Here is a 12,486-nt window from a genome sequence, read left to right as displayed (position 1 = left end):
TCTTAACTTTAACAGGTTGTTGGTCTGGCGATCTGTGCTGGTCTGGATAAGTAGACTCCCGTTTCTTAGCTTTTTTATTTCTGGTACGTCTGAACCAGCGGCGTAGTCTAGCTGTTTCTTGATCAGGAACGGTGACAAGTCCTTTAATGTAGCAGCTCCATGTTTCTTTGTTGTTGCAGATTCATCGGTACTCTCGGTCTTCTGCACAATACTAATCACAAGATAACGTGGCACGTTACTTGTCTTTTCCGATAATTGAAGCGGGCTCGAAGGCCGCGCTCGTTTTGGGGGTTTCCCCCCGTTTGAGTTGTTTTTTGTACCCATATACAAAAATGATTTTAAGTGGAGGGTCCATAAATTGTCGCCTCGACATGCCCTCTATGCCGAGGAAGGCCTACCCCCAAAAATGGAGGCTACTCGAGGACCAAACCGAAATCCCCGAGGCCACGTTCGCGACTGCACCTACCCCTGCAGCGAACACTGTCCCATCGGCACGTGCAACTCACACCTTGGGATAGGTTTTTTTTTTTATCGAGGTTGTCTCCTCTAGCAGGACCCTTAGTTATAGGGAGGTCAAAGATATGGAGATGAATGACGTGATGGAATGGTGAAAACGTGAGATTTGGATGTGAAGAATGAGTGAAATGATGAGATGGAAATGACCTCCCTAAATTAGTTTCTTAGAGGGAGGTCAAAGATATGGAGATGAATGACGTGATGGAATGGTGAAAACGTGAGATTTGGATGTGAAGAATGAGTGAAATGATGAGATGAAATTGGCCTCCCTACTAAGCCCCTCGCCCCGTCAAGGCAGTCCTACATGGAGGGGGAGTAAGAAGTAGGATTATAGCAGTGTATATCTCTGGAAAGATTGTGATGATTGATTAGTCTTTCTGATTCCGCACTGTGCGCTTGTGTCTCAGAGCGCGGTGGGTGACGTTCGAACTGACACCTGGCGGGAAAGTGTCAACTGTAGGCCTACTGCAAGACAACACGAGCGGCTAGGGACAGCATTGGCAACTTGGAAATACATGGTAACAGCACCAAACCTGACCTGCCTAACCTAATCACGTAACATATAATAGCAGAAATAAGCATGTAAACATGTTAGGCAGGTTGACTTTTGTTTATTTAAGCTATTATATGCGTACGTGGATAGGTGAGGCAGGTCAGGTTTGGTGCTGTTAGCATGCATTTCCAAGGTGCTAAAGACTGTCGCTAGCAGCTCGTCCTTGCGTAGCTTCTCAACGATATATTTTACAGTATGTTACTGCTGACTTTTACGTTAGCAACAAACATTAAAAAAATTATAAATTGGTAATTAAACAACACGTGAGTAAACTTACGAAAATCATATATTCATTATGTCCCAGTAACACTGATAATGAGTTATCCTTTTCCTGATCAAAGATTTTATCATTACAACAAAATTGTGACTGCTGTATAAATAAGTTACAATCACATGTCTCACCTTTTTGATGCAAGTATCACCGAATCTCCACACAAGCATTTTATCTGCGTCAAAGACGTTAAAGTGTAAGAATATACGTATCTTGCACACGCTTACACTTCATGGACATTGTGTTATTTTTAAAGTTGCAGTCTTTAACTTAAACGGGCTAAAACAATGTTTATAGTCATTTATGCCAGAGATATCGAAGACATGTATAGAGGGAGGCAGGAAGCAGCCATATTAGTTACAGTACTTCAAGTAGCGTGCGATACACAAGTATTAACTAACTAACTAACTCTCTAGCCTTCTTAAACCCGAAGGTTCATGGCTGCAGCAACACAGGCCTTCCATCTGTCCCTATCTTGAGCAAGATCTATATACTCTTTTCCATCCCTACCAATTTCCATTAGGTCCATCTCAACGTTGTCCCTCCATCTTCGTCTTGGCCTTCCTACAGGTCTCTTACCATCAGGTTTCCCAACAAGAATCCTGTGAACTCCTCTTTCTTCTCCCATTCGTGATACATGGCCTGCCCGCCTAAGTCGTCTAGATTTAATTATTCTAATTATATCTGGACATGAATACAAATTATGTAGTTCTAAATTATGTAACCTTCTCCACTCACCTATCTCCTCATCCCTTTTAGGTCCAAAGATTTTCCTAAGGATCTTATTTTGAAATACTCTCAATTTATGTTCCTCTTTCAATGTAAGGGACCAAGTCTCACACCCATATAATGCTAAAGGCAAAATTGTTGTTTTGTATATTTTAACTTTTAGTTTCTTAGATATTAAACGAGAAGACAAAAGTTTATGAAGAGAGAAGTAACATGCATTTCCTGAATTAAGCCTACTTTTTATTTCCTCTTTAATATAATTTTCATTTGTTAATATTACTCCTAAGTATTTGAATTTGGAAACTGGTTCAAATGAGTTGTTATCAATAATTAGATTTTGATTATTACCTAACACTTGGTTTCGGCCTGTAAGCAAATATTTAGTTTTCTCTTTGTTAACTTCCAAACCTATCTCTTTAGCAGTTTTGAAAAATATTTTAGCATTATTCTTAATTGTATTCACATCATCCCCCAGTAAGTCTACATCATCTGCATATGCTAACAACTGAGTCACACCATTTAATTTTAGTCCTTCTTTAGTTTCTTTTACCTTCCTAACAGCATATTCTAAGGCAAAATTAAAGAGCAATGGAGATAATGCATCTACTTGTTTTAACCCATCATGAATTCTAAATTTGTCCGACACATTAATACCCACACGAATTTTACTTTCTGTTTCACTGGTGCATACTTTTATCATACTAACAAGCTTCTTAGGTATTCCAAACTCTACTAATATATTATATAATTTATCTCTTTTGACAGAATCATATGCTTTTTTGAAATCAATGAATAGCTGATGGACACTTTGATTATATTCTCGCTTTTTTTCAAGTGTCTGTCTAATGCGAAAAATTTGATCTGTAGTTGATCTGTTACATTTAAATCCACATTGATAATCACCTATAATTTCATTAGCATATGGGGTTAGTCTTGTTAAAACAATGTTAGATAATATTTTATATGTTGTTAAGAGTAGAGAAATTCCACGGTAATTATTGCAGTTCATTTTATCACCTTTCTTAAACACAGGAACAATTATGGATTCTTTCCACTGTTGAGGGATTTCTTCTTTATTCCATATTAAACAAATTAATTTATGAATTTGACATATTAACGAATTTCCACCATATTTAATTAACTCAGCTGGTATTAAATCAATGCCAGGTGCTTTGTTATTCTTTAGCCTTTTAATAGCATCTTTAACTTCAGTCAAGTTAGGTTCTGGAACTAAAGGTTCTGCTGTGTGTACTTCGTTTACTTCTGATTTATCTCCTACATGAACATTTAAAAGGTCATTAAAGTAGTTCTTCCATCTATTTAGAATATCGCTTGGGTCAGCTAGAAAATCACCGTCTTTATCTTTTATCAAGTTCACTTAAGGTTGCCACCCCTTTCTAAATTCATTTACACCTTTATATAAATCTCTGATATTTTTGTTTTTGCAAATCTACAAATCTACAAGTATTACCAAGTAAATTGTCCATGAGCATGTTTATTCTTTCTGACAGCTTCACGAATTGAAAAAAAAACAATACCAGTACACAGAGACATCTATTCTTTTAAAACACATAGAAATAGTTGTGCATTCCACTGTACCAATACTGTTCCCAGAGCTGGCACATAGAAGCGTGGTAGGTTGTTTCTTGGAGAGCAATCAGGTAGGCAAATTGCAGTTGCATGAACAAACACCGTGAAATTGTTAGGCAAGGCTTCACATTAACGTTGCTTCAGCCTGTAGGCCACTTCTGCTACTATAGTCTCTTCTGCCGCGTTGATATTTCGCAATTCAATAACGCTGTACAAAAAAAGAAGAAATGTGGCGATAGATAGCTTCCTGTGTAACGATTTGCCCCACAAATTCAGTGACCATAAACGTCCAACGCAGCGTTTGATGAGGTTGATGAAAAAAATGGAAGATTGTATGTGCAGTAAAGGTGCAAACGAGTTTGTCATTAATTAGATTGCACGAACACCGTTGCGTTAATTGATCCCTCGTGTAGGTACCTTTTGAAAATGGAAAACTTGTTCTTAAACCAACCTCTATAATTAAGAAAGCCATGAACATTAGTGAGCTCTTTCCCGCCCGCCATTTCAGGACCTACCTTGCTTCCTCTTCTTGAGATATTGTGATAAATTGACATGTGCTCTCTCTCTCTCTCTCTCTCATTCTCGCTCTCTCTCTCTCTCTCTCCCTCTCTCTCTCTCTCTCTCTCTCTCCCTCTGTCTCTCGTGGAGATGGAGACAAGACAAGTATCGATCTCGCATCGAATTTCGAGCCGAAACCGAGACTGTATGCGATTTTATGTATTGAGACTATAGTGTAAACGTATAGCGTATCCCATACTACAAATTGGCCGTTGTTTTACCTTACGTAATGAATCCTGTAACAACGCTGGATTTTCGTGTGGATTATTTTACTTCTATGAGTTTGCAATGCTTTCTGCATGCACGTGGTTTTGTTCACAGAAGGTCTCAGGGTTGGTGATTTGAAGTGTACTAGCGTGTCTATGATTATCTAAATTGGGTTACGTGTATTTTTTTTAGTAGTCAGTTTTCATTTTGCCATATTTTCCTGCATTTGACGTCATTTTTTTTAGGAATACTGGTCAAAGGGGGGGGGGGGGTTGATCTCCTCCAACTCCCCTTAGACACGGCACTGATTGCGTAGTGGCAACGCTGTCTCGTCGTAATCTCTGCGTCTCGGTTCGATTTCCGGTGGCGGAACTTCGCGCAGTGGTTCAGAATTAACCTATCTTTGCATAAGTGAACTTAATTAATTAATTGATTGATTTGTCTTATTTTACTTCACTTTTCTGACATTTTTGGCTAATCGCGAAGATGAGGATGAGTCATGATATGATGAAACTGGCGAAGAGACATTCACAAATAACATCCATGCCCAGACCGGAATTGTATCCCTGGACCTCTGGTGCCACGGAGGTTGGCTACACTGGCATTGAACAAAAAGTTATCAGGAAGAGTTCGAGAACTTGACAATCCTTTGCAACTCGAACGAGTGTCTTCTACACAGGAGTCATGAAAAGAGTATGTAAAGCTAAAAAGCCTAATTCTCTAAGGCTGAATTATAGTCATTACATTAAACAAGATGTAAAACTTCTACTAAATTGATCTGATTATAAATAACTCAACATATTAAAAATGTATTCAGATTCCAATGTTCTCTTTAAATTGTCTTACCTAAGTTCCACACACATCAACTTGATGCAGCCTTGCCTCGCGAATATGAATTGAATTTGTTTGAATTGTTTCAAGTCCACTTTATGCACATTTTATGCTAATCGGGATTGGATGTGCCTCCGTCGGGTGTCGTGAATGTGAACATATGTACGCCTCGAACCTTGTCTCATCCTGTGTTACAAATACCTGCTGTGTTTTAATCCTTACACTCCACACACAGAACTTAACAATATGTCAATTGAAAACACCTGCATCCGTGGTAGAGTGGTTAGACAGAGGTCGCGGGTGTCCCGGGTTCGAATCCCGACCTTGGCGTTCTTTGTGAATGTCTCTTCCTCAGTTTCATCATGTCATAACTCAACTTCATATTCGCGATTAGATAAAAGTGGCAGGAAAGCGAAGTAAAATGAACGAGTACGGCCCGTTTCACCTTATCCCGTTTCGCCTTATCCTCTTTCGCCTTACACACAAAAAAAATTCCCACCAAGAAACCTAACCTAACGCTGACAAGAACAATAACTTGATATTAACAAAATGTTTTTGCATACGTTCTGTTATATACGATTGATTACAGTAAATATTCGTCGTCATTGGTCGTGAATTAACCTTCAAGTCGATAATATTCTCAGGTGGGAAACTTTTTGTGTGCAAGGTGAAACAGTATAAGGCGAAATGGCATGTCCCGGTGCCAGCTGACGGTGTCCCAGGTGACAGCTTACTTTCTCTTCGTGGACAAGGCTTATTTATGAGGCCATAGTTCGGGAGCAAGAAGTGGCAAGAGTGCTCACTGCTAATTGTCGCCACTATAAACTTTTATCAGCTGCCTTTCCGTGCGATGTACTAAAAATAGATTCGTTAAGATGATCGGACACGATCGTTTCAAAGAAACAAAAATTACATGTCTGTGTTAATTGATGAACATAAGATGCACAAACCTTGATATGATATGTTTCAAGTTCTGTGTGCACCCTTGTTCTCATGGGCGTCCGGAAGGGGGGCAAGGGGAGGCCGTGTCCCCCCCCCCGGAAAATGAAAGTCAGCCAAAAATTATATATTTCACACATAAAATTTCATTTCAGCCACAATAATACATGTGAATTATTGCACGAACATGGTAAATTCAAATTTAAGCAATGATTTTCGAGGGAACAACACTGTTATTGGGGAAAATATGCCTTGTTTACACCCCCTTGACAAAAATACCTTCCACGTCCCTCCCTGTTCTCATCTCGGTCTCAAAGTGCGTCGGTCCTTTCTCAATTCTCGAAATTATATGAACAGAAATATTGAAAAGTGCTCACCACGATCTGATCGGAATGTAGTTTTAGTACCTTAAACAGTAAATATAAAAACCTTGGTATGTCTGAATAAATCATACACAGTAAAAAAATTCAATTGAGGAGAAAAAAAAACAGCGTTAATTTGCTTTCCAATAGATTAGTTCCGAATGAGACGTGTCTATCAAGTTCCTAGACGAATCCGAGATTTGTGTCCTAGGCTACAATGATCACATTAAAATTGGATTTGTTAGTGGTACTATGAATGATATGATTCAAATACAAAGTAATTTGGATATCAAAATTGGAAATCCCCTTAAAAAATTTAATGAAAATAATACCTTTCTTATGTAAATGGAAAAATTGTTCCATTTTTTTTTCAGAAGCCGGCCTCCGTGGTAGATTGGTTAGCACATTGTGCTACGACATCAGAGGTCCCAGGTTCCAATCCCAGCCTGGGTGTTATTTGTGTGTCCATCATTATATCATCACTCATCCCCATCTTCGCGACTAGTTAAAAATGGCAGAAATGCGAAGTAAAATAAATCAATCAATAAATCGGTTATACCAACATTCGAATTTAAAATAGGCCCTCTACGATGACGCAGAGGTAGCGTCGTCGCCTTCTAATCAAGGGGTCCGGGATTCGATACCCGGTGGAGGCACATAGTGGTTCGGATCCCACTTTAAACTGTAGGTCCAGTCTCGATTAGCCTTAATGTGCATAAAGTGGACTTAAAACAACAAATCAATTAATGAATCGAATTTAAAATAATTTCAAATGTTCACAAATCCGGTTTATATTTTGAGATGAAACAAGATCAAAATATTTTGAATTTCTTATTTATATTCAGTCGTTTTCATCGTGTACTCTCCGACGACAGTACAGTATCCTCTGTAACGTATGTGTATTATGTAGATGTATTCTCCGAAATCTCATATTTACATTGATGCATGATGGCCATCACAATTTTTTCATAACTGCTGTCTCAGAATTGAAAAGTTAATCCTTACGATGGAGAATCCAATGCTATCGCATAGGGAAGCACCGTGTAATAGGTCTGTTTGGACTCAATATTGGTCAGTGACGTCACACTAATATGGCGTAACCAGAGCTACCTCCATATCTTAGTTGGTGGAACAATGGCACGGTACCACAGAGTCCCGGATTCGAGACCTGATCGGGATTGCATTTTTCGCCGAAATGTCTACATAGTACATTTACTATATGTGCCAATTCGTAAACCCAATACCAATATATGTTTCTTTTTCTTTGCAGATGACGCGGTAAGCGAGAGACAAAATAGGGGGCTCTTCTCGCCCCGAGTGGAGTACAACGAGTGGACCCCTCTTGGACGAGGGGACCCTTTGAAGAACGACCCTACGTACGACTATGTTCCTCCGGTACTGGACAGGGTGCATTACTGGATAGAGACCACATCGAGAAGCCCGCTCTCAGCGCCACCCACGAGGAACAAGCAGCCGCAGATGCCGACGTCACCCTCGTCCGGACCACCGGAAGAATTCACTGGCAGCAGCAACCACTACCAACCTCCCCATTACACGGTCAACTCGCGGAGGGATACCAACCCTTTCATGACGTTCGTTGACGGTCCCAAATTCAACAACAACCTTCCGCCGCCGTCCACTTTTAAGCAGCATCATCTCCATAGGCCATTTCAGCGTTTCCCGTCCAGAGTTGGTAGTGCACGTCCTCACTTCTCGGTAAGGCCTGTTTATATGCAGCCGCCGTACCCCTTCCGGCATCCGGCAACTCCAGGTGGAGACCTTGCCCCTGCTGCCTCCAACCCTCACGCATCTAAGCAGGATCCATTCCTAGGTCCGCATCTAGCTAACACCATCATTAGGCCACCATATACCATACTTCTTCCTCCGCCTTTACCGGCGACTTCGGTGCCTAACATGACGGATATACAAGGTTCAAAGAGCACGCCCGTGGACCCTCAGAATAAACCAACGAGCTTCCAGATGTTCTCAACAACCACAGAAGCTCCGACAACTTCTTTCTGGGCGACGCTTGACATGTCTGCGAAGAGCAAGTTGAGAGACTCATCCCCAGGTCTTTCCAACGACTTGGCAAGAACGCCCCAACCCAGCGTGGAAGTCATTCCAAGCGTTGAGCTGAAACCGCCATTTCCAGGTTTCTCGAAGGTGCCTCAGCACAAGACGCCCAATTTCCTATCGAACCAATGGACGACTTTGATGTTCCCTCCTCAGGTACATCACCCCGGGCCTACCCAAGTGACTCCACCACCGACGACAACCACCAGCACCACAACGGCGGCACCAACGACCACCACAATGTCCCTCACCACCGATCCAATCTTCTCCCACTACAAGCAGCCGACATCTCCAATCAGAGGACCGCTGTACTTAATCATCGAAGGCCACTCCAAAGTCAAAACGTACGGTGCGGGCAACTCCAAGAGATTCTACGGTATCCCAGTCAACGAAGATCCGTCAGCAGTTTCAGGAAATGAAATATCCAACAATCTAAGAGTGTCAAAGAGGCCTGACGATCGCGGCTCTAGAACCCTGAACATTCTCTCCGAGGACTTGGACGACAATCTTCATACTACGACTGTGGCTGAAGAAATGACGGAAGAAGAGGAAATAAAGGAAGAAGCCGAGAAAGAGAACGCAGAGGTAAAATCAGAGAAGAAAGATGTAGCAGCTCCACTCCAGAAACCAGCCAGAAGACCTCATGGTTTGAAAAGACCGCTGGACAGTCCCAACAGATGGAAGCAGGTGAAGAGAAGATCAATGGACGATTTGATGAAATGGAATCCCAGAAGTCCAAACGCACACATAATGGAAAATCTGGCTCGGCAGTACACACTGTCCTCGGGTATACGTCCTGTATTCTTCAATAGGAGATTGTCTAAGGATATCAGCGACCCATTTGAGTACCACAACCAATTAAAAAAGTTACGAGCTAACAGGCTACCGTCTGTATGAACCAAGGACATATACTAGACAGGAAATGTTGGGACGTTACAAGCTTTAAGTAAATCCAGAAGATAGGGACTCCAGGTGTATCCAAGAGCTGTGCAAAGTGCAAATGCGTAAGACTATGTGTTCATTCCAGTTTTTTTTCTATTTAGTGCGTGTGATTGCGTGTGTTTGTGTTGTTATTGTGTGGAAGCGATGACGTACGACTGGCAATGTTGACTTCCGGATGATGATAATTCTTTCCAAGACTGACCGTCGACAACAAGTACTTTCAAGAAACGTACTAGCTCACATCATGGCTTCCGGGTGTCTGTGAAGCTGTCGCAATTGCTAATCCCCTCTTTGTCAAGAAATCGTTAATAGCAATAATCAAAATTTTCCACATTACCACAACGTATTATGGAAGCCATTTTATATGCTTTATTCCAATGTATTTTGGGTCCATTTACGGTAATTGTATTAATAATGACTGAAGGACTTCTCAGCATGTGACTAGTTGCAATTATTGTGAGAAATAACAATAAAAGCAGCGTGTGACAATAGTTTCCATATCTTGTAGCAAGATGCTTCTTTGTAGCCGTTTGAATATACCGATTCTTCTTTTGTTTGAGTTTTTCAGAAGTGATACTTTCAAGGAAATTCATCAACAAAAGGAGAACTACATTACTAAGATTCTGCCATAAATTGTTTCTTCTGTCGCAGCATCATTATTACATTGTTCTTGGAGGAGTTTGTATGCATTAATGCGAAAGAGTAATCATAAAAGAGAGACAAGTAACTACACTAGAATACTCTATGTATCCATTTCATAACATAGCATGTGTGCGTGTGTGTGTGTATTTGTGTGAGAGTGAGTGAAAATTGTGAAACAGTGGCCATCTTTGACAGCACAAAAAAAGTCAGAAAATGTGCTTTCTTTGAAAAAGCATCATCAAGTTTCTGAACAGCGGCTAAACTAAAACTGTCATTCTCTGAACAGTGTACATAAAATATAGCTACAATATCTCTTATAAGTGGAAAACACATGTCGAAATGTGTCAGTTCTGGAGATTTTTTTGTTCATGAAACCTAAATGTAGAGAATTGTTGCAGGCAAATTTAACAAATAGAAAGTTCTTCACTTTAATTTAGAGAAACTCACGTAAGTTTCTGCCAGCAACAAGCTCCATTGAGGTTAACTTTGAAGTAGTTTCAATTCCACATACAATTTCTATTATAAAGCGCAGTTGTAATGCCAGAACAACTCTAGCGCCACGATAACTATGCCCTCGGAAAATATGCGAAATGTTTCCAAGTGATTTTAACATGGAACACTACACTAGCGCCACTGCTCCCAGGCCAGATGTACAAAAAATATGACGGCGGATCAGTAGACCAGGATCGAACATCTATACAAGCGATATTACTTGATATTCTTCAACAAGTTTGTAAGATAGCACACGATAACATGAACAATACACAAATAACGGGCCAATATTAACTTGAATATACCTACGAAGTTCACATTAACGCATTAAGTTGTTAGTAATATCTGAATTGAGGATACCAACTGTTGCAAGTCTGCGGGGTGGTACAGTGGGATCCATGAGTATTACCGTTCAAATTGTCCATGACTATTTTCATTAATTTTTCTCTTACGTCCTGTGTGTTTTTAAGCGATGGATCTTTGTGTATGCTGGTGCAGAAGTGTCAACAGCTTGTTTTGAGTTTTTTTTTATTCTTGAAGCTCTTATTCGGTCAAATAGAGTGTATGAACGTAGTGATGGACAATTTGCACTGTAATACTCATGAATCTCACTGTACATTGAGTAACGAAGTTTAGCGCAAAGTTAACGTAACTACGAGCTTGATCTGATTTTATGTAAGACCAACCTGATCTAATTTTGCTTACGGCAAACCTAGTATCTTCACATTTCTACAGTTATATCCAGAGACACGTGGATGCAAGAGATTTTTTTTCCAGTTCTTAAACCGCACATTGCACAAAACAGACTGAATATGGTGAGGGACAATTTGTGGTATCTTTTTAGGCACTGACTATAATTGAATCCTACTCTGAGCTTAATCCAATCTTGAGTAAATCAACCCTAACTAAACTAATCTAACTTAACACTTCCTAACATTGCTGAAACGAAGCAAACTCAACCTAATATCAGCTGATTACTCAACCTAATTTTAATAATCTAACATAGATTGTCATTGTACTGACAACTGTGGCACACTCCGACGAGTTTGTCGGCAATACTTAGATAAATCTGTTGAATTTGAAAGCTATTTTAGACGAATTAAATATCATGAGACTCGTGTATTAGTTTGTCATAAGCAAAGACCAACGTTGCGTAATTCTGGTCTATGCACACCACAATTTCAGACGAGGTTCCAGGATTATTTTGAGATGTGGTAAGTTGTATGAAAGTTGATTAGCTATTCTGTATTGAGACGTCTTAACTAATGTATTGCTATCAAAGTTCATTTTGAGTATACTTAAATTGTGTCATACTGCATTCTGTCAACTTGGAAGGTTTCATGTGTTAAGTATCTTCATCTATTTACTTTCTATTTGATTAGCCTATATAAAGAACCACGGTGCCATGTAACCGTTTGATATTAACGTTAACTCATAGTTGAAGGGCACTTAGTCCACCATCCATTTTCACCTTTGTTGCAATAATATAACAATCATATACAACTGGCTGTAGAGAAGTTGTCTATACTTGTGTTCGCAGTTACATTCGGTTACACTAGTCGCTCTTAACTGCCTCAAAAGCCGGCACCATGTGAACACATTCTTATAGATGCAAGGCGGGTGCATCCAGGTGAGTCAATTATAGACAGAAAACAATCATTGGTTCAAGAAATGACCTCATTTCGGAGGTACGTAAACAAATACACAAAACAGAAACCCAATTCTTAACAAAACTGAGCGTGCACAGAGCTAAAACGCGCATTAATGAAAAGTATACAGTC

The 12,486-nt window shown here is 40.1% G+C and overlaps 1 protein-coding gene across 1 annotated transcript in view; it reads left to right on the top strand.

Annotated features, from left to right (window-relative positions):
- The window catches only part of LOC145990178 (uncharacterized), a 185,970-nt gene extending 174,780 nt beyond the window's left edge, over positions 1-11,190 (top strand). The window contains exon 3 of the mRNA XM_083125840.1: positions 7,827-11,190. Within this exon, the coding sequence (XP_082981966.1) occupies positions 7,827-9,526 (1,700 nt within the window). The 3' untranslated portion in view covers positions 9,527-11,190. The remainder of the gene's footprint in view (positions 1-7,826) is intronic.
- The last annotated feature ends 1,296 nt before the right edge of the window (positions 11,191-12,486 follow it).

The sequence above is a fragment of the Lepisma saccharinum genome, chromosome 7 (genome assembly GCF_977018435.1).
Source record: "Lepisma saccharinum chromosome 7, izLepSacc3.1, whole genome shotgun sequence".
Classification (NCBI taxonomy): Eukaryota; Metazoa; Arthropoda; class Insecta; order Zygentoma; family Lepismatidae; genus Lepisma; species Lepisma saccharinum.
This window is presented reverse-complemented; position numbering and strand designations above follow the sequence as displayed.